This window comes from Hyposmocoma kahamanoa, unplaced genomic scaffold (genome assembly GCF_003589595.1).
Source record: "Hyposmocoma kahamanoa isolate Upper Pololo Valley unplaced genomic scaffold, ASM358959v1 92, whole genome shotgun sequence".
In the NCBI taxonomy this organism is placed as follows: Eukaryota; Metazoa; Arthropoda; class Insecta; order Lepidoptera; family Cosmopterigidae; genus Hyposmocoma; species Hyposmocoma kahamanoa.
Window position 1 is genome coordinate 21,162,130 of NW_020654748.1, and position 27,902 is coordinate 21,190,031.

The window sequence follows — 27,902 nt, forward strand, 5'->3', positions numbered from 1 at the left end:
AATTATGTCTGTAGGGGGCGCTGTAAATTGCTCAGCCACGTAAGTCAGGGTCGTATTTTTCTGACGTTTTATTAGTAAAAATTACGTTTTTTAATCCTTGAAGTAATATGTGAGAATGGTTTAGTAATTTAAAAAGTGCGTATACGAATTTTTTGTGTTTCAACATCGTTCTGACCACGGTAAGTCGCATTATGCATCACCCATCCGTCATCGTAGCTGTAGTGAATTAGCATGTTTAGTTCGTGTTTAGTTCAATATCCTCGTCGATATCAGTATTTTTATCAATGTTCAAACATAACAGACTGTTATTAGTGTTACTTTATATATTGCGCATTGTATTAAGTTTTTTAAGATACTCACGACTTGTTTACAGATTGCCAAGCCATGTCTAATTTGCCACCAAACCCTTACGACACAACATCGCCCCAGATGAACGCCAACCCGGGGACGTATTCGAACCACAACCAGCCGTTGAGTCAGGTGCCATTGAGCCAGCTGCCACCGGGTTATGGGGGACAGAAACAAGATGCTAATTCAAACAGCCCTCTCCCGCCGTCCTCCACAACTTTAAACCATTCCATGGGCCAACTGAACAATTACTCCCATAGTGCTAGTAGTTCACCAGCTTTTAACCACCCGGGAATGATGAGTTCTTCTCTTACAGGACACCAATCATCTCCAATGAGGCCTCCAATGAAACCACCCATGGCTCCAAGCCCTATTCAAAACTTACCACCTTCTAGTGTTTCCCCAGCTATGGCTAGGGTGGCAACAACTCCTAATTCCAGTGCCTCCACTTCTCCATATCCCCCTAATACTCAACAGCGACAGATTAATGACAATGCTCCACCCCTCACACTATCTAGTCAATCTCTTGTGAATGGGCCGTCTATGGTTGGCCCTCCTGCTTCATTCTCCCAACCTACACCTTATCCACCATCTTCTAATGCTTTTGCTCCTATGGTCAATAGACCACCACCGAGCACAGCTTTTCCACCTGGGTTATCAAATCCACCATACCAGCAAGGGCCTCCAATACAAGGTCCTTCCATTATGAAGCCACCAGGTCCTACTCCAATGACAACTCAGGCAAATGTACCATTTTCTGGGCCACCACAGTTGGGGCCACATAGAAATAGCCCTTTGATGTCTGCAGCACCACCATCTGGACCCCCAACATCAGTATCTTCAACGAGTGGACCTTTAGGAAGTGCTGTTAGCGGTCCTCCATTCGGGTCCACAAGACCAATTGGTGTGAATGGTCCTAACCCTTTAGGACCGCCACCTGCTAGTGGGACAGTCGCAAGCAACTCTAATGGACCTCCAGGAATGCCAACTGTGCCTTCCGGTCAATTTCATAGAACAGCTCCACCAGAGGTGAGCAAACCACCAACTAGCCAAGCCTATGCAGGACCACATAATAATGGCCCTCCGGGATTACCTATGGGGCCTTCTAGACCTCCATTAGGTGGGCCACTAAATCCACTTATGGCGCCACCTACAACTCAAGGAACTATAAACCAAGGGCCTGCGATTAACCGAGGTCTATTAATGAATCAATCCCCTGGAAATCAAGGTCCACCTATAAACCAAGGTCAGCTTATAAATCATGGACCACCTATAAATCAAGGACCACCAATTAGTCATGGTCCACCAATGCATCAAGGGCCTCCAATGAACCAAGGACCCCAAATACATCAAGGTCCACCAATGAATCAAGGGCCACCTTATAGTCAAGCACCACCCATGAATCAAACTTCACACCATGCACATATGGGACAAAAATTATTGCCAATGGGGCCATCACCTGTCAGTTCACCGCCAGAGCCTGCAAGTGGTCCACAAAGTAACATACCAGGTCGATATCCACAAATGCCACAAACTAACTATTCCAACCATCAGCTTCAAACAAATTTAGGAAAGCCTCCATATGCAATGAATGCTCAGAGTTTGAATCAGCAAATGTCACAGTTGAGTGTGACTAAGCAAGGGTTTGATCAGCTGTGGGGTCACCAGATGTTAGACTTGATGACTTGCAGACAGATATTGCCAGAATACCTCGAGGATCCACCTGAGATTCGGCTGGGACATCAGTTTTCTGATGCACCAAATTGCAGTCCTGAGTAAGTATTTACTTTATAAATTTCTGTTTAGACAATGCACAAAGAATCATCATTTATTTGTGATTGATTACTGTGAATGGTGATAGTCATTTAGCATATATGAGTTTATTTACAAATCGAGCATTACTAGCATTATAGAATACTGAAGGAAAATATTGCGAGGAAACAGCATGAAGTTCAAACTACCATCAACTTTTCAGATATTTAAAATACATAATCTGCACTGCGTTAGAATGGTAGACCTTAGCCTATGTTAAGCTGTATCAGGGACTCTATATCTAGGACTGGGGCTTACACACATTTGTTAAATATTTTAATGTAAAGAAAGAAAAATACATTAATTTGACTTACACATGTGAAAAAGAGAAGAAAACAGAAAAAATAGTTGATTTATTTTTAATACTATTTAACAGGACTAAGACTGCCTGAAAAATTGATCACAAATTATTTTCAAAGAAATTATATATTCTTTGTGTCGCCGCTACTTGCATATTTAAACAGTTGTTATTATGGTCTTGAACAATAAGTAAGAATTTGAACAATTAATTTCCTTATCAGAATACAAAGATATCTTTGTTATACTTTGGGTTGTATAATCTCTCATATCTATAAAACTAGTAAAGTACAGGTAAAGACAAACTTAATAACGCTTTAGAGGAATTTCAGTAGCGGGACATAAATGGGTTGACACAGATACAGAATTTTGCTGTAAACCTACATTGTGCAAATGTGATATTCTTTGAATTCTATGACATAACATGTGTACATTGTTGCACCATTTTTGATTGTATTAAATTTTCTGTTATTGTCAATCGTACAACACTATTGTCAGTTAAATAACAAGTTTAGTCATTATTTGTTTTAGTGACACGGTCATGATTGCATGTAAAAAAAGTGCTTATTAAACAAGAATTACACACATCTATCTAACAATATCTATTGTACAGGGAGATGGTGGTGTCAAGTTAAAAGAGAAGTGTTGTGTTTCAGAGACCGACATAGTTTAATTATTTTGACATCTAGCAAATAAATCAAATGATACTTATGCTTAATTTTAATGGGCTTTACTGGAACGATTTTGTACTAGCTATGCTATCGATATGGTTAAAATAGTATTTAGGACAGCAGCGTGAACAAAGAACTTTGTCTGCACAGCGTCTTAAGAGGTATTAGTTCATCCGCGATCAACAATGTGATTGAATCTACCTCCAAGTTAATTATCGAATGAGTCAAAATCCTCAAATTATTCAATGAGCGTATACACGTTTATATCTGGAAAATATGTATCATTAGTTTGCATAAATAGTTTCTAACTCAATCTACAATTAATCTACAATTTAAATGAGTCGCATTTATAGGTTATTGTATTGTATAAAGGGTGCAAAAATAGTCCGACCATATTTTTAGCTAGTGTCAGGTGGTCTTCTCCTGTTCGCCTTCCGACATCCTTCCGAAACAATTACTATTAAAAAAGTAATAAATACTCGACCAAATTTAAAAACGCTTGATGCGAATGACACCTGATTTGACATTATATTTACGCAACAGAATTCCGTTTACGAATATTATAGTTATACATTACATTATTTAGTATTCAATAATTTCTATAATTCAACAATTATAGTGCATTAGAAAGTATTCTTTGATTGCACCTCTTTTGCATTCAATAGTTTTCTATCCTTATAATAAACCCATCTCTCAAGGGTTAAGAGTACGCCAAGCTTGACTAAAAGGCATTGATCATCCTGCCGCCGTAATGAGGGATTATGAATATAGTCGCAGCGTGCAAGCCATGCTGCAATGCGTTCTGCGAGACTCCATACATAGGCCATACGCGGGATGAGGATAGTGTGTGAGCAGTTTCCTGTCTGCTCAGCAGACTCCCATGCAGGTAGTCAATGGGCCATTTAAGATTCAAATTCAACATTGCTTGCTATACGAATGGTTCAAAGTTCAATGTCAAGTAACATGTGCTCTTAGTCAAATACATTAGCTTGTTCTAATATATTTTATTATTGTTCTGTGCTGTCAGTAATTTTCAATGCGCAAAAAATAATTTTTCATTCATTCAAACATTTCTTTTTTGCTATGATTATTTGTTTAGACGTCCATCACCAGCTGAAATAATGTCGGACCTTATTCTTACACCCTATATGCAGTTTCTTACGTATGCAACGACCCACATAGATATGGAGAACATTACATCTGACTAAATTTAAGATCTCATTAAATTTAACTCTACGCCACTTACGAGAGAACAGTTCAAATGTTCAAAGCCTTTAATTTAATTAATTTATGAATATGTATGAAAGCTGGAGTACATTGCACATGATATTTAGTATAAATTTTATATTTCTACAAAGAGAAGTAATAGAAAATAAAAAAGAGAGTTAACGAGTGTTGAGGAGAAGTGATTTTAAGAGTAAAACTAGTGAAATAACGTGGAGTACTCAGTCAGTCGAAGTTTGAATGAGCTGCGACTATGGGACCTGTAAACAACTTTGTTTGAAAAAAAAAATGAGCGATTTGGATAAAAAAAAATAGTTCATGAAATTAATAAAATATGAATAAACTTAAGAAAACAAAAATAAAAAAAAACTTACATAGCTACACTCCAAATTAGCTTCATAACGACGTGCAAATAAAATAGAAAAGTAAATATAATATAATAAAAGAAACACATGAAATTATATTCTGCCTTAGCATGTAATGATTAGGAACACAAAAATAACACACATGCACATATGGGGAAAAACTACAAATAAAAATCTAGAATATTTTAATACTACTTATATAGGCATTAATTAAAATAATTCCAGTTTAATTACATTCGGTTTATTGAAAAACCACAAAAATTAATAGGAAATGAAACTATTTTTCCAGATTTAAATCGCGTATTTTTGTTTTTTCAAACACACCGACGTTTCGGGCCCTTTACAGGTCCCATGGTCACGGTTGATTGAGATGGTATAGTCTTCAACCAGTTATGTCTAATATTGATGCAAACCACCCTATTTTTTCCACTATAGTCACAATAGTTATTAATTAAATACCTTATTTTTAATTTTACAAAGAAAACATTCCAATTTACGCTACATTCAGTTTTACAAATTATTTTATTGAATGAATTTGTATTAAGCTCAATTTATTATTAATTAATAATAGAAATTAGAATAAACTAAATTTATCGCGATTTAAATCCGGAAAAGTAATTTCATTTCCTATGTGTAACAATCGGGAAAACTTAAGAACTCGACACGTGTTGGGGACTTCACGCGTTTTTCGAGTGTTGTCTTCGACGTCATGAAACGACGTTGATGAAACCTAATTTCCTATGTGTAACAATCGCGAAAACCTAACCACTTGATGTATAACAAATGTTATATTTAATTTGTATTAATTAGATTTTTCCTGAAGTATCTATTGGCCTCTTATTATCATTCAAGGATTTAACATAGGAGGAAAACAACAAATAAAACTATGTACACGCTGTAAACAAAAATGGATTCTGACGTGTTATCCATTGAACACTTTTATGTCAATGCGGATCCATATCATTTTCATAATCTCTTATCTTAAGTAAACCCAAATAAAATGTGCGCGTATATTTTTAAATGCGCATATTTTCTTTTTTTGAAAAGCAAAGTTTTTTTTTGTAAAATAGGTATTCTTTTTGTTTTTTTGTAAAATTGACACAGAATTTCGATCTACCATGCAAGCGTGCATCAGTAGTTAGTTACATTGATTTTTACGGGAATAAAAAAAAAATATGTAAAAGTTACTAAAATTCGTCGCACACAATAATTACTCTAATATTTTATAATAAATGTACCTACTACACGCTATTGAACCTTTTGTGCACGCTGATACCTAAAATGGCTGAACCAATTTCGATTTGGTTTATGGTGATATATTGAGATAAACTTGGACTAACATTTAGTTTTTATGTCATTAAATCTGTTGACAAATAAAAATAGATATGTCAATTTTAACGTCTCGTCTCGTCGTACGAAATGTATGCGCTGACCAAACGATTGGAGGATAGTACTGTGATATGTGAAAATAGTGTACTACAAAAATATAGATATATATACCTGGCTTTCTTTATTAAGCCACTATAATATTTTTCACGATAAAAATAAATTGAAAATTATATTATCTTTAAATGTAGTTATTAAGTATAATGTTTTGATTCTTGTTAAAAATAATCATTTTGTCATATCGGGAAGTTCATGAAGATAATAAATTTTTTCCTATATGCCTTTTTTTAGTCACATAGTTTAGTAGGTAGGATACGTAGGTGATACATGAAATTGCTCGTATGAAATTGCCCAGAAATCAAAACAATTTACTTTATTAATATGCTTGTTTTGTATATACTAGATATACAAAACGGACACGCCGGTTTTATCTATCATTTCTCCAACACCTACCTAAGGTTACATAATATAGGTACTGTATCTACAAAGTTAACTGGCTTATCATATGAAAAGCACTTTAATAAATTGCCTGTTTGCATCAACATAAACAAAATTTTTTGTCTGTGATGGTTACCGCTATGGTTACCAATGTGGGCGCTAGATGAGAAGGTCCCAGGTTCGATTCCCGGTAGAGCAAAGTTTTTAATAACGGAAAAAAAATTGCGTGTTTCGCGTCGACGAGACGGTTCAAGCGGAAACGAAACGTGCAAGTTTTCTTTTTGCTCTTATTGTATGGACATAAAGCTGTTTATGACTGAGGTGCTTATAAATATACTAGTGGCTGCGTTCATGCGTGTGTCCGTGCGTGCGTGTGTAATAGACAAATTAAAGACAAGAGTGTCTATTATGTCTAGGGTTACTCACTACAATGAATGTTTAAACGGCCAATGGCACTTAGTTAAAATAACGAGTTGAGATTGAGATTACTAGTAGAGCCCCTTGTGAAAGAGTTCGTCCATGGAAGTAATGAAGCAGTAATGTCAGTGTTATTGTGTTCCGGTTTTGAAGGGTGCTGGTGAAATTACAGGCACATGGGACTTATCAACTTATGTCTCAGGGTGACAGGCGCAGTGGCAGTACCCTTCGATCTTTGCGATTTAAAGCTCTGTGTGACACTGCAATTATTATGGACAGGCGTGTAGCTTACCACCAGGCGCACGACTTGTTCGTCCCGTCACTTGATATTATATAAAAGAAAAATTTAGTAACATTAAAAAACCCTTGAGAGGATTATTTATTTTGATTTTCCGTCTAATTGTTTTTCGTATCCTGTCCACAGAATCTTCAGATGTACGGTTAACAAGATTCCGGACACAAACAGCCTGCTGCAGAAGTCCAGGTTACCTTTAGGAATTTTAATACACCCCTTCAAGGATCTTAACGTAAGTTTACATTAAATCCACATATGTATAGAATTTAATAGCAACAAAACAAGTATAGCTTTAGAGCGCCCCGCTCAGCGTTAGGCATGCAAACATATTGAAAGTTTATTGTCTATTTACGTTAAATGCCAGTAAATATACTAACATTCACTATAATAATAACAACCAGAAAACTAAACCAGGCATAACATTTAGTCCAAGTAGAGCCCTTGTGAAAGAGATCCAGAGAAGTACTGCCACCATAACTATTTCTGCTGCTTAGCGGTCATGTTAAGATTGAGGGTGCTGGTGAAATTACAGGCATCGGACTTGTTAACTTATATATCTGGGTGACGGGCGCAGTGCCCTTCAAATATTTTCCATTAAAGGCTTTCAGTGGCACTGCAACTGTAACAAGTAGGCGTGTCGCATACGCACGACTTAGTCGTTCGATCGCTTGATATATATGTTTATTTTTTTAATTACTGTACTATAAATAGTTATATTGAAATTATTTAAGAATATATATTCTCACATTAAAAAGTTACATTTGCATGTTTGCCATGTTATGTAAATGAGCAAGAAATTACGAGAGGATTAGGACTAATTCGTGGAAATCATATCTAATCAATATTAATATCTAATTATTGCAAGATACTCATTTAGTCAACTTTACATCTTGTGGAAAACGGTTTGTTTTGCTGGCAGAGCTTAAGATTGATTTAGGCATAAGTGTCTACTTAGTAATTGAAGCTTATGTTTGATATAGGTATAAGTGTCTATTTAGTGGTCAGAGCTTATGATTGATTTAGGTATAAGTATATATTTAGCAGTCATAAGTTATGATTGATTTAGGAATAAGTGTCTAGTGAGTGGAGGAAGTCTATTTAGTTGCCAAATTTAAAAAAAATTAATTGCTTGCATTCCAGCACCTTCCCGTGATTCAATGCACGACGATAGTCCGGTGCCGTGCTTGCCGCACCTACATCAACCCCTTCGTGTACTTCGTTGACGCCAAGCGCTGGAAGTGTAATCTCTGCTATCGAGTCAATGACTGTGAGTTACTAGCTTCCTTTAATAATAAATCTATCTCAAATGCGGGATGGATATTAAAATATTTACCATCTCAGTCAGACACAATCTCACCGAATTAAGCGACAGTGTGACCAGTAACGGTTTGCTTTTATCTAAAAAATGTATTGTCCCTCTAGCCACTTACGTTGTCTATTTACTAAAAAACAGAGAGAAATGTTTTTTCTTTTACGTATGCACAATAACAAGTTAGGCGTTGATGTGAAAAATACCTATTCATTCTAGCCTTGAATGTCAATTTTGTTAACCTTATCAGTGCCCGAAGAATTCCAATACGATCCAGTTAGCAAATCGTACGGTGATCCGTCGCGACGGCCCGAGATCAAATCGGCGACCATTGAGTTCATCGCGCCTGGTGAATACATGCTACGCCCGCCACAGCCTGCGGTTTATCTATTTTTATTGGATGTGTCACAGCTTGCACGAGACTCTGGATACTTGCAGGTAAGAAAAAAAGAATGAAACATTTATTCTGTTGTTTACAGTTGTTTAATAAAAAAAAAAAAAGTTGTGGTCGGAACAATTGTTTTCGATTTGAGCATTTGCCATAATATTGTACAACTATAAACTTGTCAACTTTTTCACATTGGTATTACTATAAAGTGTGAAATATACAGAGCGGGTGCCGGTCGGGTGCGCCCGTCTCGCGCCCGTTCTGCGCCCGCCCCGCTCCCGTCTCGCGCCCGTCTCGCGCCCGTCTCGTGTCCGTCTCGTGTCCGTCCCGCACCCGCGCTCCGTGTTTTGTCGTCCATATAAAAACACGGATTTAGAACTGCCACGGTCCCGACCCGACCCGCACTCGTCCTCTGTGTGTTTGACGCTTAAGCATTGAGCAAATGTGTAATTATAACCAACCTCTAGAGTTTCTAGTAATGATACCCTCTCTAAGGTAGTTTATTGGTTTAATGCTAACAATTTATTGCTTAATGCCAAAAAGACAAAATTTGTTAAATTTGAATTACCTAACATAAAATCGACTAGTCCAAGCATAGAAATAAACGGAGAAAAGTTAGGCCTTGTTAATAATAAAGCAGTCATCTTGGGAGTGACCTTAGATAGTAAAATTCAATGGTTTCCACATATATCTTCCCTGGCCAGCAGATTAAGCTCCGCTGCATACGCAGTCCGCAGAATACGTGAGCTCACCGATGTTAGTAATGCTAGACTAGTTTACTTTAGTTACTTCCATAGTATAATGTCCTACGGGATTCTCATGTGGGGTAAAGCGGCAGATATTCAAACCATATTTGTATTGCAAAAACGAGCGATTCGTTCTGTGTACCGTCTAGGCTCTCGGGTTTCTCTCAGAGAAAGTTTAAGGAGACTGGTATCATGACTGTGGCATCACAGTACATTTACTCAAATATTTTATGCCCATAAAAATGTACATAATTTCAATAAGAAAGAAGATATCCATAATATTAACCTTAGAGCTAAGTCCAAACTCATGGTAGCACGATTTCGTTTAACCAAGGTAAACAACACTTTTATAACTGTGTACGTTTTATCATTTCCTAAGTTGAAAGACTACATTAAAAATATTTTGATCGAAAAATCATATTACAAAATCGAAGACTACGTGTAAATAAAGATGTATGGAAAGACGACACGGCTCCAGAATCCACACAAATTTGATTCAAAGTGTATTCCATAGCATTTAAGTTTATTTGAAAAGAGCAATCCCTAGAGTGTCTTGCTCGTTCTTCTCAGGGAGGTCAGCGTAGTGAACGAGCAGTAGCTTAAATGTGACGTTTTCAAGTGTAAATTTATTTTACCTATGGAATAAATAATCTTTGACTCTTACCCATTCTTCTCGGGGAAATCTGCCTTACGAATGAATGAGCTTACTCAATTTGACGATTTCAAGTGTAATTTTCTTGTCAATGAAATAAATATAGTGTGATTTTGCATCCAAGCCAAACATTAGTGAGTACATAATAACAGTAGAACTTTTTAGTAGCAGTAGAGCTTGTGAAAGAATCCAGGGAAGTACTGCTACCTTACCTATTTCTAAGCCAAGCAGTAATGTCAGCTTTGCTATGTTCTAGTTTTGAATGGGACTTGTCAACTTATGTCTCGGAGTGACAGGCGCAGTGGCAGTGCCCCTCAGATCTTTGCGATTTAAAGCTCTGATTGGCACTACAACTGTTATGGACTTCGTGTAGTTGCTTGATATCACAAAAAAATCTCATTAGATGTATTATAATACAAATATACCTACGGAGTTAGTGTAGCGTTGTTCCTTTTCCAGGTGGTGTGCAATACATTAAAGAACAACTTGGATCAACTGCCGGGCGATGCGCGCACGCAGGTGGGCTTCATCTGCTTCGACGCACACGTGCACTACTACCTCATGAGCGACGGCCTCACGAGGCCTAAAGAGATGACCGTCATCGACGTTGACGGTAAGGCACTAATGTCCAACTGCTAGCTAACTTTACCGGTGAAGACGTTAGGTTAGGCCAAAGCACGGTCAAGGAAACTATGGACTCGAGAAGGTAGGACTATTCATTAGCCAGAATGGGCAGCGGGTTAAACCGGGTTTTTAATCCATTTCTGCCCAAAATCGTAGGCAGAAACTTCGAAAACGGAATTTGGTATGACTCCGTACTTATTACAAATTTGGGTGTAAATTAAATCATTTTTAGACGAAAAAGTGGCAACTCCACGCAATACCCACCTTCCATTCCTGTGGAATCTCACAACTAAGGATGCACATTAGGTTTCGATTTTTACGAAAATCGATTCAAATGCAAACTACGATCTATTTTTGTATCGAATTATTTCAATGCGGTTTTCAAGCGAAGCGATTCAATAGAAGAGCGTATCGAATGTTCTAGATCTAGATCATAAAGCAATGAACATTTTGTAATAATATCATAAATCAGATTTGGAATCCGGGATATCAATGTTATGTGGACAGATTAGAGCTAGTCCAAAAAAAATTTATTAAATTCCTAAGTTATAAAATGGGCCTACCTTCGAATTATTTTCAGCTTTGTAATGATAGGCGCCTATTGTCGCTTGTTACTCGCCGGAAAATCGCTGATATTGTTTTTATTTTGAAAATTATTAATGGTGATATTGACTGTTCTGAATTGTTGAGTCGTATTTCTTTTAAGGTACCTTCGCGTCCGACGAGGAAGTATTGCCCTATTGCACTTCCCTTTGCTAGAACGAATTATAGGCTAAATAGTTTTATTTGTAGGGCTATTAAGAGTTTGAACGGTGTGTTGAGCGACAATGATTTTGACATAGATATATTTAATTGCCGCGTGCATGCAGTGAAGCGTAAACTGATAGATGTTTTAGTTATTTGACATGCCAGGAGGGTTAACTTTTAGTGATTATTTAGCTTGTTTATGATCTATGTTTTTTTTTTAATTACTTCTTTATGATATTGTTAATTTGCATTAATTATTTAGTTTGCTAAGTTTCTTTTATTGTGTATTTGTTCTACTTAAATTAGCGCTGGTACCTTTAATATATTTACTATACTCTGTTACTATAGGCGAAAACCTGTAATTGGCTAGTTTGTAGTTTTTGTTGTTTTTTAATACATGTATCATAGCTGTTGGTTTTCCATGAATAAATAAATAAATAAAATTAAATTTGAACAAAACTCGATTTACGACAAATTTTTAGTTGTATAATAGTTTTCGCCCTCGATTTCAGGCATTAATGGGGTTTAAATCGATTTTGACCAGGCATTAACAAAATGCTGGGTTAAAACCCGGGCACTTGCCCGTCTCTGGTCGTAATAGAAAAAAATGTTTTAGAAAAATGTGCAGGGTAGCTAAGTTAATTTGTTCTTTCCTGTTTCACTTTGTAATCGAGTCGCTCTATAAATTATTATTAAAAACAACTTTAAAACTACTGTACTATTTGTATTGTAATTCTCCATGTTTTAAAATAATATTCTTTACTACACACCAGAACGAATACAAAAATAAATATAAGGCACGGTACAATAGACGGCCTTATTGCAAAAAAAGAGTTTTGATATAATTATATAAACATTTAAAACTAAAATTAAAGCCTTATTCTAATTTGTTCTACATTGATAGTCTTCTTGCCAGTACGAGTCTAGATTTTTTTGTTCGGAGCCGAGGCGGTTTGGTGAGTTCATTGAGTATATAACTAGAAATAGAGACGAAATAAGGGCAACACATTCCTGGCAACTCATCAGGTAAATGGGCGTTATATCACTTTGAAATATCAACTCTTGTTTGCGCTGAAATCACAAATTAGAAAGCTGAAATAGGACAGCGTCAACAACTGACCTGTGCGTACGTTTCCGTATATTCCAAAAATAATAATAACGCACACACTCAACATAGCCCCGCACTAGAGAAACCCTTTGTCGCGGGTGCCATGGACACACACATAGACAAACACAAATTACACCCAAACTCAGAAATAAATCTAGGACATACACATATTTCTCCCGGTCTGGGAATCCAACCCAGGACCTCAGCATGGCAGTACGGCATGGTAACCGTTCGGCCACAGAGGTAGTTGTAAAAATAAAAATAAGTTGTAAAAATATTCTGTATTTATTGTAATAAAGATAATATCTCTAACAATGGGGGTCTGTTCCATTTGGTGGTGTGGGAAAAACAACAAAACCTCTAATTACTAAACAAACTGAATCACCGATGAAATATCGGTAAATAAATAATAAATATGTAATTTTTCAATTTTCGTCCATTATAGCAAAGCTCAAGCTAAACTTGTCGATTTGAAGTGAATTAGAATTCGGGCTGGCCAATCGGAGCGCAGTTATCACCGTAATGATTTGGCAGAATAGTTTTCAAACAAATTAAATGACATTTCGTCTCTAGTTCTGGTTATATACTCGATGGGTGAGTTTAAGATTTGAACTGCATTATAAATTAAGGAAACTCTAGGTGTACTTAATATTTTCGTTAATGTAACAATATTTTTATATTAATTTTATAATAATGAACCTAAAGAATTGACTAAAGATATTTGAATTCCTAACATCAGATGTGTTCCTTCCGTCGCCGGAATCGCTGCTGGTGAACCTGGGCGAGAGACGCGAGCTGATAAAGGAGCTGTTGACGGTCCTGCCGCAGAGGCACTCAGGGCTCGGCGTGTCGGCCTGCGCGCTGGGAGCGGCGCTGCAGGCAGCTTACAAGCTCATGGTAAGAGTTTATTTCATCCGTTATCTTAAATGAATAATTAAATAACATGCTTTCTCTAGTTTTGCTTTGATAAAGAAAGGACAGAGCTGCTTGTGACAGAGTTCGCCCAGAAGTACTGCCACCTTACCTATTTTTTCCGTCAAGCAGGATTTTAAATGATGAACGTGCGGGTGATATTACAGACACATGGGACTTGTCAACTTATGTCTCATGATGAAGGGCGCTTTGGTAGTGCTCCTCAGATGATTATTATTTAAAGCTTAATACCAGGCACACGACTTGTTCGTCCGTCAAGTCAACACGTATTGTAAAAAAATAAAAGGACAAAAGTTCTCGCTGAGCTGTTAAATTACATTTAAAGTCGTAGAAAATTATACTACGAAAATTTTCACGAGGTGATGTAGACAACCAATTTCTAAAATTACGCCACAATGTAAAAACAAGTGACAGTCAGATGAAACAAACTGTATTCTACAGCCAAAGAGTTTAATTTTCAAATGTTGTAATTACTTTTTAAATATAGTTTATGTAAGTGGCCATTTCCGGAAACTTATAGTGCGCTCTATGTAATATGAAGTGACGGGGCGAACAATTCGTGCGCCTGATGGTAAGCTACACACCTGTCCATAACAGTTGCGGTGCCACTCAGAGTTTTAAATCGCAAAGATCTGAGGGACTCCGCCACTGGACCGTCATCCTGAGACATAAGTTGACAAGTCCCATGTGCCTGTAATTTCACCAGCACCCTTACCTTCCAAAATCGGAACACAGTAATGCTGACATTACTGCTTGGCGGCAGGAATAGGTAAGGTGGCAGTGCTTCTCTGGATGAATTCTTTCACACGCTCAATTGCTACAAAAATGAATGTAATGAAATTACTCTTCCTCTACAAGACGATTCAAAATGAGGGAAGTTCGAAAAAGTTCGAAAATAAAAAACTAGCGTCATTGTCATTGGGTAAAAACCTACGAATACTTATTTTATTTATTTATTTATTTATTTTAAACACTAAGAATATTACAAAAATATATATACATCACACCCTTAAACCTACTTATTTTGTTGTGGTTTATTTTATTAGATATAAATACGAAAGAATTAGCCAAACAGTACTCATATCGCATTACATCTGAATCCGGAACTTACGTGAACTTTTGACGTCACCATTCATCCCTCTCTTTTGTTCAGTTTTTGTTATGTAACCATTGATTCTGCCTTGCAGGCTCCAACAGGAGGTCGCGTAACCGTGTTCCAGACCTGTTTACCGAATGTAGGACCAGGAGCTTTACAACCGAGGTAATTATGAACACTTTTCAAGATTAAAGCAAACAAGTCTCTTATAGGTCAACATGTGCCATGCTCGTCCACAACTTGAAATTAAAATAACTAAAAATGAAAACAATTATATAGGATGAAATCGTTAAGTGTGCCCAGGCGATTATTCCATAAATATAAAAGATATCAAAAAGCTTTAAACTGATATCAATAACTTTTTTAAAAATAAAACTAGAAATATCCAAAATGTTAACATTAAACACTTTCATACATTTAATATGACATTCGTAGAGACGCTTTAGTTTTCCTACAGAGGTAACAATAAGTTAATAGATAACAAAACTGCTATAAATAAAGTAATAAAACTATTTTTTTATTCTATAGAAATATAATGGCATACTTAGTCAATTATTTGATCAAGTGTTGGTTGTCCATAAAAATGAACAAAATTGATAAATTTTTTTTCATGTCAGGATCATTTAATTATATGGTACGAAATCCATTGGTACAGCAAAAGTGGGTCAAATTAATTAAAAGGTTTTTTTCATATAAATCACGTGAATGACAAATTTTTAATGTCAACTTCTCAACCCTACTTCAAGGAATCTTATTATAGAAACAGATAGAAAATTTTACCCAAATAAATCGACTCATCCGTAGAACAAAGATCTATGTCCAAGACTACTTGTTTTCAGGACCATAATACATTTCGTTCGTTCTTCGTCGCTGTGGATGTCAGATCGACTGTTGTTCGATTTTATATTTCCGAAACGAAATAAGATATATAAATTCTCAAAACACCTTTGTTGGAATAACCAAATTATTCTTGTGACGTACGTATCCTCGTTTCGCTATATAATCACATCGGACTCTGTTCTTTGGATGAGTCGAAATACGCTTTCGTCCCCGAACTATCGTAATATGCACGTATCACTTGGGTAGCGGTGGAAGGGTTAATAAGTTTGGACCTCGCAGAGAGGACCCGAACGCGCGGTCTGGCAGCGAGGTGCCCCACCTGGCGCCGGCCACGGACTTCTACAAGCGCCTAGCGTTGGACTGCAGCGGCGCCCAAGTCGCCGTTGACCTCTTCCTGCTCAACTCGCAGTACGCGGACCTCGCTTCGCTGAGTCAGTATACTACTAACAATAACCTTACCTCCATGTGTTAACTGTTAGGGCGCGTTTCCATTATGTCGTAACGTTTTATTTATCGTTTGACGACTGTCGAGTCTAGCCTGTTCCCATATAACGACCATCTGTCGTGACTGTTGTGGACGATTATTTTATCGTTGAACTACAGTTGTGTCCAGCTGTTCCCACTAGATCGTGACGACAATTTATCGTTTCACTGAAGCCGCCTTGTCGTTTCCACGACATAATCGTTTGAAGCTGCGATTATCTATCGTCACATTTATCGTTGGACGACTGTCGTTATAGCTCTTCCTATTGTCACTACAGTTTGTCATCGTAACGTCAAAAACTTTTTTTCGTTCGTGAACGTAAGCTACACTACTATGGGTCGTCACGACATAATGGAAACGCACCCTTATGGAACTATTATCGTTGCCAAATGAGTACAATGCCATTTTGTCCGATTTAGAAAAATACGTTTATATCGCAATATTACATCACACTTACAGGGACTTGAGTATGATTTCGAGTGCTTTAAACCATACTCAAATCCTGACTTGAGCATTGAGTAGAGTTCTAGAATACGACCCTTAGACATTAGACATCACACTATACAGAGTTATTTTTAAAATACTAACAATCTCGGACTATGTTACTAACATCATAAACTACAGCTTTTGTCCCATGACTTATCACAAAACATAATAGATTTATCAACAATCAATTTTTAAGTTTTTCTTGTACTTTCTCACACTTTTTAGACATGTATTTGGTAGGAAGTAATAACGTAGTATAGCCGGGAGGCGTTCTCCTGCCTGGTTTAATCGCTACGAGTTCGAAAGTTCGAGTACGAGAAAACGCCATAGTCACAATCGAAGAATTTATAGATAAGTTGAGAATAAATATAGTTTTTTTTAGCTAGACGTAATCTCAGAGATTTTGCTGGTCCTATTATGTCACTAAGTAATAGTCCTTTAAGCACATCGTAAAGAAACCGTAAGGCTCAATTTACATTGCGGCGGAACGGAGTGGAAGCGAATTTTTGTAACGATATTGTACATAGCATAATAAACTTTATCCGCGAAAGCATGCGCGAGAATTCCGCAGAAGATTTTGGCTCGTATCTAGTTTGTACGACGTTACAAGAATAAAGAAAATTTTTTGTGTTCGCTAAGACACATATGAATGAGCTTAAAAACTATAATATATACTATAATATAATATTATAACATTATAAACTTAAAACTGGTTACCTATCAGTAGTCCGAAATGACGTTTTCCAGAAATAACGTTTGATAACCTCGAAAATAATTTTGAGGTGAAAAGGTTTCTTCTTTTAAACCCAACCTAACCGTACCTAATCGTGACTTTGCGATAAACATTGAACATATCCTGAAAGAACAATTGTTTCCTTATAATTCGGTTTTCGGTGTAATGAAAATTCGAACAAACGTTATTTCGGACAAAAAAATTTCGAGTTTGTGATAGGTTACCCTTAAAACTATAGCACAATATAACAAATGGACAAGGAATAGTCATTTGCACACAAATGCAATTTACTTTTGATAATCTCGCAAACATCACGGTAATTGTTACACATAAGTTCATTATGCTATGTACAATATCGTTACAAAAATTCGGTTCCAATCCGTTCCGCCGCAATATACACTGAGCCTAAAAGATCCTAATGATCTATCGAAAGCGTGTGCCTAGGTTACTGATTGCTGTCTATTGCCTCAGTTCGCAACAGCCGCAATTGTTGCAATAGTCCTTCAACTGGCTGTTCCTGATTCTTTTCAGGTGGCATGAGCAAATTCAGTGCTGGCACAGTGTACCACCTTCCACTATTTAAGGCATCGCGGCAGTGGCAGGCAGATCAGCTCACGAGGATATTCACCAGGTACCTTACAAGGAAGATCGGCTTCGAGGCCGTCATGCGGGTACGGTGTACGAGGTGAGTTTCCTTCCTTTAACGATGACAAAGGTTTTTTTTAATATTTTAAATTTCCAGATTTGTTCTAAAGCAGAGGCAGTGGGTTCGAATCGGGGCTCGCGTCACTGACTTTTTGGAATTTATGTGCAAAACTTAATTTGAAACTTACCATGAGCGTTTTGGTGAAGGAAAATATAGTGAAGAAACTTGCACGTCGAAGAAGGTTCACAACACTCGGAAAATGTGTGAAGTTCCCAACCCGGATTGGGCCAGCGCAGCGTGGCGGAGTATGGCCTAAGCCATCACCTGAGAGGCGTTCCGTGCACAGTGGGACATATAAATAGGTTGATGATGAATTAGCCATATTTTTGAAAAAAAACATTGCATTATTAACCGACTTAAAAAAAGGAGGAGGTTCTCAATTCGACTGGATTTTTTTGGCCTTCGGCATTTGTGAATCGATTTTGATGATTCTTTTTTTTATTAGAAACAGGGTACCTCAGTATTGGTCCTATTTAAATTTGAAGGAAATATTCCACCTCTAAGGGTGGCAAACTAAGGGATGAATCCGGTTTCGTGCATTTCCGGTAACCGATTTCAAGAAAACTTGGCAAATAGATGTATTTGACGAACTTTGAGGTTCGGTTTTGTTACATAAAAGTTATGTGTTGGAGATTTTACTAGTATTCCGTTAAATGTGCTGTTGTGTGTATTTGCCTTCTTATTAAATAATTCCTTCCAGCTGCCCCTATCATGTAACCTATAAATTTGTAATATTCGTGTTTATTCAGGGGCATAGGAATCCACACATTCCACGGAAACTTCTTCGTGCGATCAACGGACCTGCTGTCGCTACCAAACGTTTCACCAGACGCCGGCTTCGGCATGCAACTCACGATCGAGGAATCGCTCTCTGACCTGCAGCAGGTCTGCTTCCAGGCCGCCTTGCTCTATACTAGCAGTAAAGGTAGGAACGGTAAAACTCATCACATATACAGTGTAATTTTTTAAACTTCGACAGTAATCCGAAACCATAGGAGATAGCAGGGAAACTGTCTTACGAACCATTAGGTCTTTCTTTGCGTGATCTTTGCATCAATAATAAGGTTCAGGACCCTTGGAAAACGAATGAAGTCGCCAACGCGCATTGGGTCTGCTTGGTGAACTATGAACTAAGCTCTCGAGTTCGTGATAATGATGTAATTTTATAGTATAAAAGTAACGGGACTTACTCGCGTAATAGTTTAGTCGGAAGCGGTCCGAATAGTTTCAACCATAATCGATGGTCTTCATCTACTTCGTCTTCATGAAGACCATCGATTATAGTTGAAACTAGCCGGACCGCTTCCGACTAAAATACTACGCGTGTAAGTCCCGTTACTTTTATACTATAATGTGTAATATCCGCGTTAGTTTTCAAAATAAAATAATGTAATTTGCATACCTATAAAGAAGTATTGACATTAATTGAATTGCATGTGCAAGTTAACCTAAGCCTGTGGGATATCAATATGTATCTATTTGTTATTAATTGAATTTGAAATTTACCATGAGCTTTTCGGTGAAGGCAATCGTCTTAGTGAAACCTACATGTCAAAGAAGGTTCACAACCTTCGGTAACCGCCCAGCAGTGGGATGTATAAATGGGTTGATTAAGAACTGACCAGATTTTCGAAATATCATTGCATTATTTTGGATATTTCACTAGTGTTCCATTAAATGTGCCGTTGTGTGTATTTGCCTCCTTATGAAATAATTCCTTGCAGGTGCATGTAACGTATAAATTTGTAATATTCGTTTTTTTCAAGGGCGTAGGGATCCACGTGTTCCACGGGTACCACATCCTTTGCAGGCGAGGCCTAAACAAGGGTTTAGGCCTCACCTGAAAGGAGACCCGTGGCTAGCACTAGAACTTTTTAATAGCAGTAGAGCTCCTGAAAGAGTGTACAGGGTAGTACTGCCACCTATTTCTGTCGCCAAGCAGTAATGTCAGTATTACTTTATTCCGGTTTTGAAGGGTAAGGGTGCTGGTGGCACTGTAACTGTTATGTTACCATCAGGCGCACGACTTGTTCGTCCCGCCACTTGATTTAAAAAAAAAAGTATAAAATGCTTGATGTTAGACATTGGAAACGAGACATACGAGACATTTCCAGATCTAAATTGCGTGTATTTGTTTTTTCAAATAAACCAACAATGACTGCTCTAACTAATATGTACCAATTTGCTTTCTTTGCAGGCGAGCGCAGGATACGGGTGCACACACTGGCGCTGCCGGTGGCCACGAACCTCACGGACGTGCTGCATTCTGCTGATCAGCAGTGCATTATAGGATTACTTAGTAAAATGGGTGAGAGTCGTGTTAGGTTATTTGACATTATGTCACATAAAATAACTGGGAACTAATGCAACGGCATATTATAAGTTTCCGGGGTAGTGATGATTGTTGCTGTTGGTCGTGGAAACTAGGGTTAAATTTATAAACTTTATTGCCCAAAATAGTTTTAAATTGTTTACGTTAAGCGTTATTATGTTATGAATGCACCCGATCTGAATGAATGATTGAAATGCATTAAAGAACAGGCCGCGAATTGATTACTTCAGAGGTGTTCGATTACGTCGAACAGTAAGCCTTTTCTGGTTGTAGTCCCAACTATGAATAAGTTAAACAGTGTTATTGTTTGATTTTCGGCGACCATTGCATAGAATAGCAATCGTTCGCGCAGTTGTACAGCCCTACCTTAAGGTACAGGAGTATATAATATATGTTACTCGTTTTGTTACATCGCTTTTATAAAAATATGAGTAATGAGTAGACTCATTTGCAATACCTGGGCCCCGTTACTCGTTCAAGATTACGCGAAACGTGCCTACCGCCGAGTGTGCCGACGTCGGCGCAAGGGCTAACACAAGTTTTTCATTTACTAGCATTCGGCTCCGCACGACAAACAAGGCGGGCAACGTTATTTTCACCTCTGACCGCGAGTTTAGGTCTCTCTGTCCTCGTAGTGAGCGCATGGTGTAATTACTCAGATTTAGCCTACTAAATCTGAGTATCTATCTATTAGGTAATCTGGGCCAATGCATTATTTATTTACGTTACTATATAATATATATATGAACTCCATATATATATATATATATATATATATATATATTTTAGTTTTATGTCCATTTCCTATAGTTTTTATTACGTTTTTAATACAGTTGCTCAAAACGTGGCATTTTTCGTACTACAAATCGTGCCGAAAGTTGGATTTTTCTCACTATTGCTTTTTACTTTTCCATTTTTTTTAAATTTATTGTTGTTTAAAGTCTTAACATAGAACTAAAGAGGTTGTATGTTTATTTAATATTCATGTGCTTTGTGACGTAAGTCATTCGTAATTAAAACATATATTTACTTACAAATATCTTATTTGTTGAAATTGCATAGGTGTTTTATAAAACAAACGGGTTACATTTAAAAATACCAATATATTTTCCATAAAGATGACTGATTGAGTATTAACAATGACCGAAGGTGAGTATTACGCGAGACCGCTGCGCGCTGCGCCACTAAAATAGTAATTTTAATGTGGCTGGATACTGGCAACAGTTGCAATTGCACTCGTGAGTTTTTTTAAATACTGTTTTATTTTACTTTCAATGTAGTTTTTTCGCAAATGTATTAAAAACGTCGTCACTTGTCTCGAGTCTTGAACAATGTCTGAGTTTCCGCAATTGTATCTAAAAGAACTATTATATAGCGCATTTACCCCCGAGAACGTAAGTCGCTAACGCGCGTCCGCCTCGCAGCCGTGGACCGCTGCACGACGGCGTCGGTGGCGGAGGCGCGCGAGGCGCTGGTGAACGTGGCCGTGGACGTGCTGGCGGCGCACCGCCTGGCGCAGAACCTGCCCACCGGCTCCGTCAGCGCCGCGCTGCACGCGCCGCACGCGCTGCGCCTGCTGCCGCTCTTCCTGCTGGCGCTGCTCAAGAGGGTCAGTGCTCCGCCTTTGCCCCTTCTACGCCTTACTCAACCTCCGCTAATGTCCATTTTGGGACCTAAGATTAATCAGCCTCCGTTAATGCCCATTTTGGGAGGAAACTTATTCAACCTCCGTAAATGCTCCTTTTCAGGCCTAAGCTTATCAACCTCCGTAAATGCCCATTTTGGACCTAAGCTTATTCAGCCTCTGTTAATACCCATTTTGGGACCTAAGTTAAATCAGCCTCCATAAACGCCTGTTTCAGGGCTTTAATTCAATTGTATCCAAACTACGCCTTTATTCTTTCCCGAATTTATTTATACTGTTCACACTTTGACATATTTTTATAAAAATATAGATAGATAACTAACAACACCACCAATAATAACATCATAATAATTGTTATTATATATAAAAACAGTAGGTAGGACTACCGATCGTCACTTAACATGACAAATAGATATTGTGTCACAATGACAGAAACTGGCAAACCTCTTTGTTTTCGATGCCAATATTGCCTTCCACGTTGACTCCGTACATCTCTTGTTATATTTTGACATGGCAAGAAAAAGACTTAGATCTACGACGCAGTAGTTGAAAATGAAGAGTGATTGCAGAAAGCGTTCCGCACGGGCACGAGCACGCGGCTGGACGACCGATTGGCCGACATGTGCGCCATGAAGTCGCTGCCGCTGCCGCAGCTGATGCGCGCCGTGTACCCCGACCTGTACCCCGTGCACGCGCTGCGCGCCCCCGCCCCCGCCCCCGCCCCCGCCCCCGCCCAGCGGCCCGACGACGACGACGAGCCCGACGCGCCCGACCCGCCGCGCCTGCACCTGTCCGCCGAAAGGTTTGACGCATTCAGTCTCCACAATCAAACAATCTTTTAACCCGCCACGCAATGTGAAGGCACACGGTGTTCCTAACGATTTTGGTTTTGTTGGTTTGGTTATTAAGAAATTTTAAATTTATTTAAAAAATGCAGTTTATAAAAATATTTAATTTATTTTTTCCATAATCGATACGGACGCACTGTGCAAAAAACTTGAAAACTCGATATAAATTTTCCACGAAATTTATTAATTTTCAATATAGTATTTGAAATTTTAAATACGCAACAAGAAACACTTGTAAATATTGTTTAAGAAAAAATTTTTTAACTCATCTCGTATTTCAGTCAAATATTAGTTTACATTGACTTTGGACGTTAACGTTGTAATTAAAATTACGACGAAAATTTATTCATATTTTCGATCAAGCTATATTACCATGGAGCTATAATTCAAAAGAATCGCGATATAAGACGGCGTAGTGGGGCATTTAGTACCTATTGGTACCCCAGATGTCGCGACCAGTATCGAGTACCTATTTCTGGATTTTATTTTATTTATTTTAACCATTTTAACTCATTGACTTACAATTATATGGACGTCGGGTCCGCGCTAAAAAGTGTCCGCACTTGTAAGGCGCTAAAATCGTATACAGAGCGCCAAAACTCCGCTTTAGTCTTCATTTGTTCGACTGACAGCGCGATACTGCGATGACATTACAATTTAAATTTCGAATAGGTTGACTTGGGACATTTTTTTCGTGGTTTTTGTATTAGACCCGTCGTCCATTTATTTGTAAGTCAATGTTTTAACTAATTTGTTTTACATTGACTAGCTGCAATTTGTCAACCTACTCTAATTTCGAATGACAACATACAAATCAACTAAATGGTGCCTATTGCATAGATTTTTAGGGCTAGTGGCGGCTGTTCTTTTGTTTTGTTTAGAATTAGTGCCATCTACACATATTAGGAAGCGTTAATTTTTAGTTTGTAACACACAATGCCACCTATTGACACGTATATTTCTCATTTAGCTCATGATCAATATTTAAATAATATTACAAAGAAAATAAAAATTTCTTTTTATATTTCATATTAACACCCAATGCCATTTAAACAATATAAACTACTTCCGGTCTGTTAATGAGTGTCATCTAGATAGATACGTGAGGCGCACTATAAGTTTCCGGAATGAATAAGAAAAAAATACTATAAATGGTCAGAAATGAATTTATCGTTTCTCAAAATATTCTGCGTTAGCGTTAATGCACTTTATCATACGAATGAACCAATTTTGAAAACATTTATGCCTGTCCTCCGTGACAATCTCGGAAACATATTTTTCGTACTTTTCGACAGCCTCTTCAGGTGATGAAAATCGTTGACCACGTAACTGGTTCTTCATTTTTGGAAATAAATAAAAGTCACAAGGTGCCAGGTCGGGACTGTACGCGGGATGGCTCATAAGGTCAACGTTGTTCACCTTCAAAAATTCATTTGCCTGTCTGGCCGTGTGAGAACTGGCATTATCGTGGTGCAAGATGATACGGCGTTTACGGTTATTTTTACGGAGTTTGTCAATAACTTCCGGCAAACAAATAGTCGTATACCAATCACTATTTACGGTACAACGATTCTCCAAAGCAACGGTAGCCACGTGTCCGGTTTTATTAAAAAAAGAAGCAATCATCCGTTTAGAGGCACTTTGCACGCGCGCCACTTTGGTAGGTTTCGGCTCATCTCGAAAAACCCATACGCTCGATTGCTGCTTTGTTTTGGGATCGTAACTATGAATCCATGTTTCGTCACCTGTTACTATGTCCCACACCAAATTTGATGCCCCTTCATTGAACCTGGTAAGCATGGCGTTGCACCAAGAGATGCGATCCATTTTTTGAGCCTCAGTCATATTATTTGGGATCCACCGAGAGCACAGCTTTTTCACACCCAAATGTTTATGTACTATTGATTGTATTTGACTCCTGCCTATGCCTAAAGATGCCCGAGTCTTATGGTATGTCACATGCCTGTCTGTTTTGATCATACGGCGCACAGTATCGACGTTTTTGTTGTTCACAGCAGTGGACGGGCGACCATCACGAAATTCGTCACTTAGATTCACACGATCGCGTTTGAATTCTGAAAACCAGCTATAAATAGTCGTCTTGCATGGTGCTTCATCGCCAAAAGCAGTTCGAAGCCGTGCGAAGCTCCGCTGAGCTGTTAAATAACATTTAAAGTCGCAGAAAATCATACTACGAAAATTTTCACGAGTTAAATACATGGTGATGTAGACAACCAATTTCTAAAATGATGCCAGAATGTAAAAACAGTGATAGTCAGATGAAACAAACTGTATTGTACAGCCAAAGAGTTTAATTTTCAAATGTTGTAATTATTTTTTAAATATTGTTTATGTAAGTGGCCATTTCCGGAAACTTATATTGCACCCTATGTATAAGACGCAATTTTAACCTCTTTTAGAGTTACGATCTGTAGTATGAATTAAGCTAACTCGACTGCACATCAGGACACCACAAGCGAGTAACAAAAATATCCTTATTACTTTATCCTAAGCGTGCCTAAATCCAACGCGGCGTCTCCAATTTCAGAATAAACGCCAACGGCGCCTATCTGCTCGACGATGGCGAGACGATGATAATCTACGTGTGTCACGCGGTGAGTCCGGCGTTCCTGTCCGAGACGTTCGGCGTGGCGGCCTTCAGCCAGCTGCCCGACGAGGCTCGCAGCCTGCCGCGCCTCGACACCGAAGGCAACGCGCTGCTGCACACTTTCATCGACAAACTCAACGACGACCGGCCCTATGCCGCCAACATTCTCGTCCTCAGGTTGGTACTGGTGTAGTCGCGTATTTTAGTCACACGACACTCTACGATATGTAGAACGGCTGTAGGCTGTCTTTATTGAAGATGGAGTAAAATAATATTTGCTGGGCTACCAGTTTTTGTAAAATTTTAAATAGTCATGTAGTTGTTGTCGACAATTTTATCGAGGAATTGTGAAAGTGTGTAAAATTTTGCCAAAATATATTTGTGTAATATTTGTGAATATTACGACATTCTAGTGATTACTAATTGCATTATTGTATTCTTTAGTCTTATTTTGACAGTTGGTGTATGAATATCGAAATTAAGTTTTAAATAATATCTTTCGACTGCAGTCACTAGCTGCTTGCAAGCGAGCAACACTTTTGTGCAATAAACTGTCGTTTTACTCCATCTTCAAAAAACACAGACTACAGTGTCCATCTTACGCCGAATCGGTAGCAGTAGAGCACTTTATGAAATAATTCGTAATGCCACCCGGAACAATAAATACAGTAGAAGTACTTAGTTCGCGTGCCACGTGTGCTAACTGTACGCAAAGCACCACTCACTTAAGCTCTGTCTGCCATTTCCGCTGTGTACGTAAAGGTCGTATCAATTTATTTCGCAGTGGCTGTACTTCCCTGGACGAATTCTTTCACAAAGAGTTCTACTGCTACTGATAGTTACTTGTTATGCAAAGTTGTTGTTTGACGCGAGTGCCTATATTGAAACCTGATCAAACGAAGGAAGTAAAGATAGAACCACGAGCTAAGCGAGTGGTTCAAAAATAGATTCCTGAGCGTAGCGAGAGTTTTAAGGCACGAGACGCAAAACAACTTTGCTGCCGAGCGAAACACAGAACTTTTCACCTCACTATAGCGAGGAAAATGGTAGATGAAAGAAAAACAGTTGAACTGTAAAAAACATCAGTTTTTTTTTAATTAAACAAAAAGTTTATCTTCGGATACGTTTTGAATTTACACCTCATCAATTTTTATTCTTGCTTGTACTGTTACTTTGTGTGATTAAGTGATTGTTGAAGTTATTTTAGTTCTTCAACGAATTAAAATAATTTAATAAACACAATTAGTTATTATTGTCTTTTTAATGTCAACAATTATATGAATAAAATATACCAACGGATGTATATTACTTAAATAAGTAATTTTAAATATAATAAAAAAAATTTTTTTTTTTCATCGAAAGAAAAAGTTAGGCCCACCACCTGCAGTTCGGGCTCTTGACTAGTGTCCCACGGTCAGTGTTGATGGCGAAAAATAGTTTAATTGTCAACATTGTCTTCTTAACACACTCTTGCGCAACGTCTGGATATGCATAATCCAACGTCTGATTTGTGTGCAGAGACAACTCGCCGTCGCGCGTGACGTTCACGGAGCGGCTAGTGGACGACCGCGTGGAGTCTTCCTTCGCGTACTACGAGTTCCTGCAGCACATTAAGTTGCTGATGAAATGAGTCTGCGCGCGCGCACGCCACGACCACTGCCCGAGCCGCCTTACTACATTACCTGAATCACGTTACGCAATCACCTTCGATTTAGTTGGGAGTTGATAAATGCTGAACTATCTCATTATTATTGGTTCCGTACGATACGGTAGCGCGTGCAGGAGGTTCGCTATTTACGGGCTTAGATTTGAAAAGGGTTATAGTCACAAAATTTAACTTTTCAGAAGTTAAATCTTATAAACAACTATCGTTGACAAGCTGTGGGACGCTATGTATCATACGGTGCCAATGTCTTTGCAGTGATAAAATTTACCTAATTTTTGAAGCGCAATTGTCTTCTAATCAGCCGATATGATGACTTGATGTTGTATTTAAAATTGTCGCAACTCTGAGAACAACAAATCGATACCTCCTATGAACAGTTGGCGTACCAACTTTATTTTATTGGTCATTTTCTGTTATTTTTGTAAATAGCCATATTTATTTACTTATATTATGCTCCCTGAATTTTGTGACACAATAATAAAGAAACGAAACAAAATTTCAAAAAACACCAAAAAACGAATGTTGCGAAAAAGAAAAAAACAAAATAAAAACATAACAGATCCTAAAATTAAATTGACTAGTGTTCATTGGATATATCGAAATAAAAATTAGTTCTTTGAGCGTATACGTGAAAGGAATTAATTTTTTGTCCCTTTTTTATGTATATCTACAATTAACAAGCGAGTTAAAAATGTTAA

The 27,902-nt window shown here is 37.9% G+C and overlaps 1 protein-coding gene across 1 annotated transcript; it reads left to right on the forward strand.

The window, feature by feature from the left end:
- The first annotated feature begins 35 nt into the window (after positions 1-35).
- Positions 36-27,648, forward strand: LOC113236732 (protein transport protein Sec24A). The gene is made up of 16 exons (XM_026472895.1): positions 36-179; positions 374-2,123; positions 7,383-7,485; positions 8,394-8,520; positions 8,813-9,000; positions 10,808-10,961; positions 13,567-13,724; positions 14,948-15,021; positions 15,976-16,127; positions 17,931-18,084; positions 18,855-19,030; positions 20,303-20,413; positions 21,862-22,046; positions 22,652-22,884; positions 25,479-25,715; positions 27,057-27,648. The coding sequence occupies exons 2-16, from the start codon at positions 385-387 to the stop codon at positions 27,166-27,168; spliced, it is 3,903 nt and encodes a 1,300-aa protein (XP_026328680.1). The 5' UTR covers positions 36-179; positions 374-384; the 3' UTR covers positions 27,169-27,648.
- Positions 27,649-27,902: the final 254 nt, after the last annotated feature.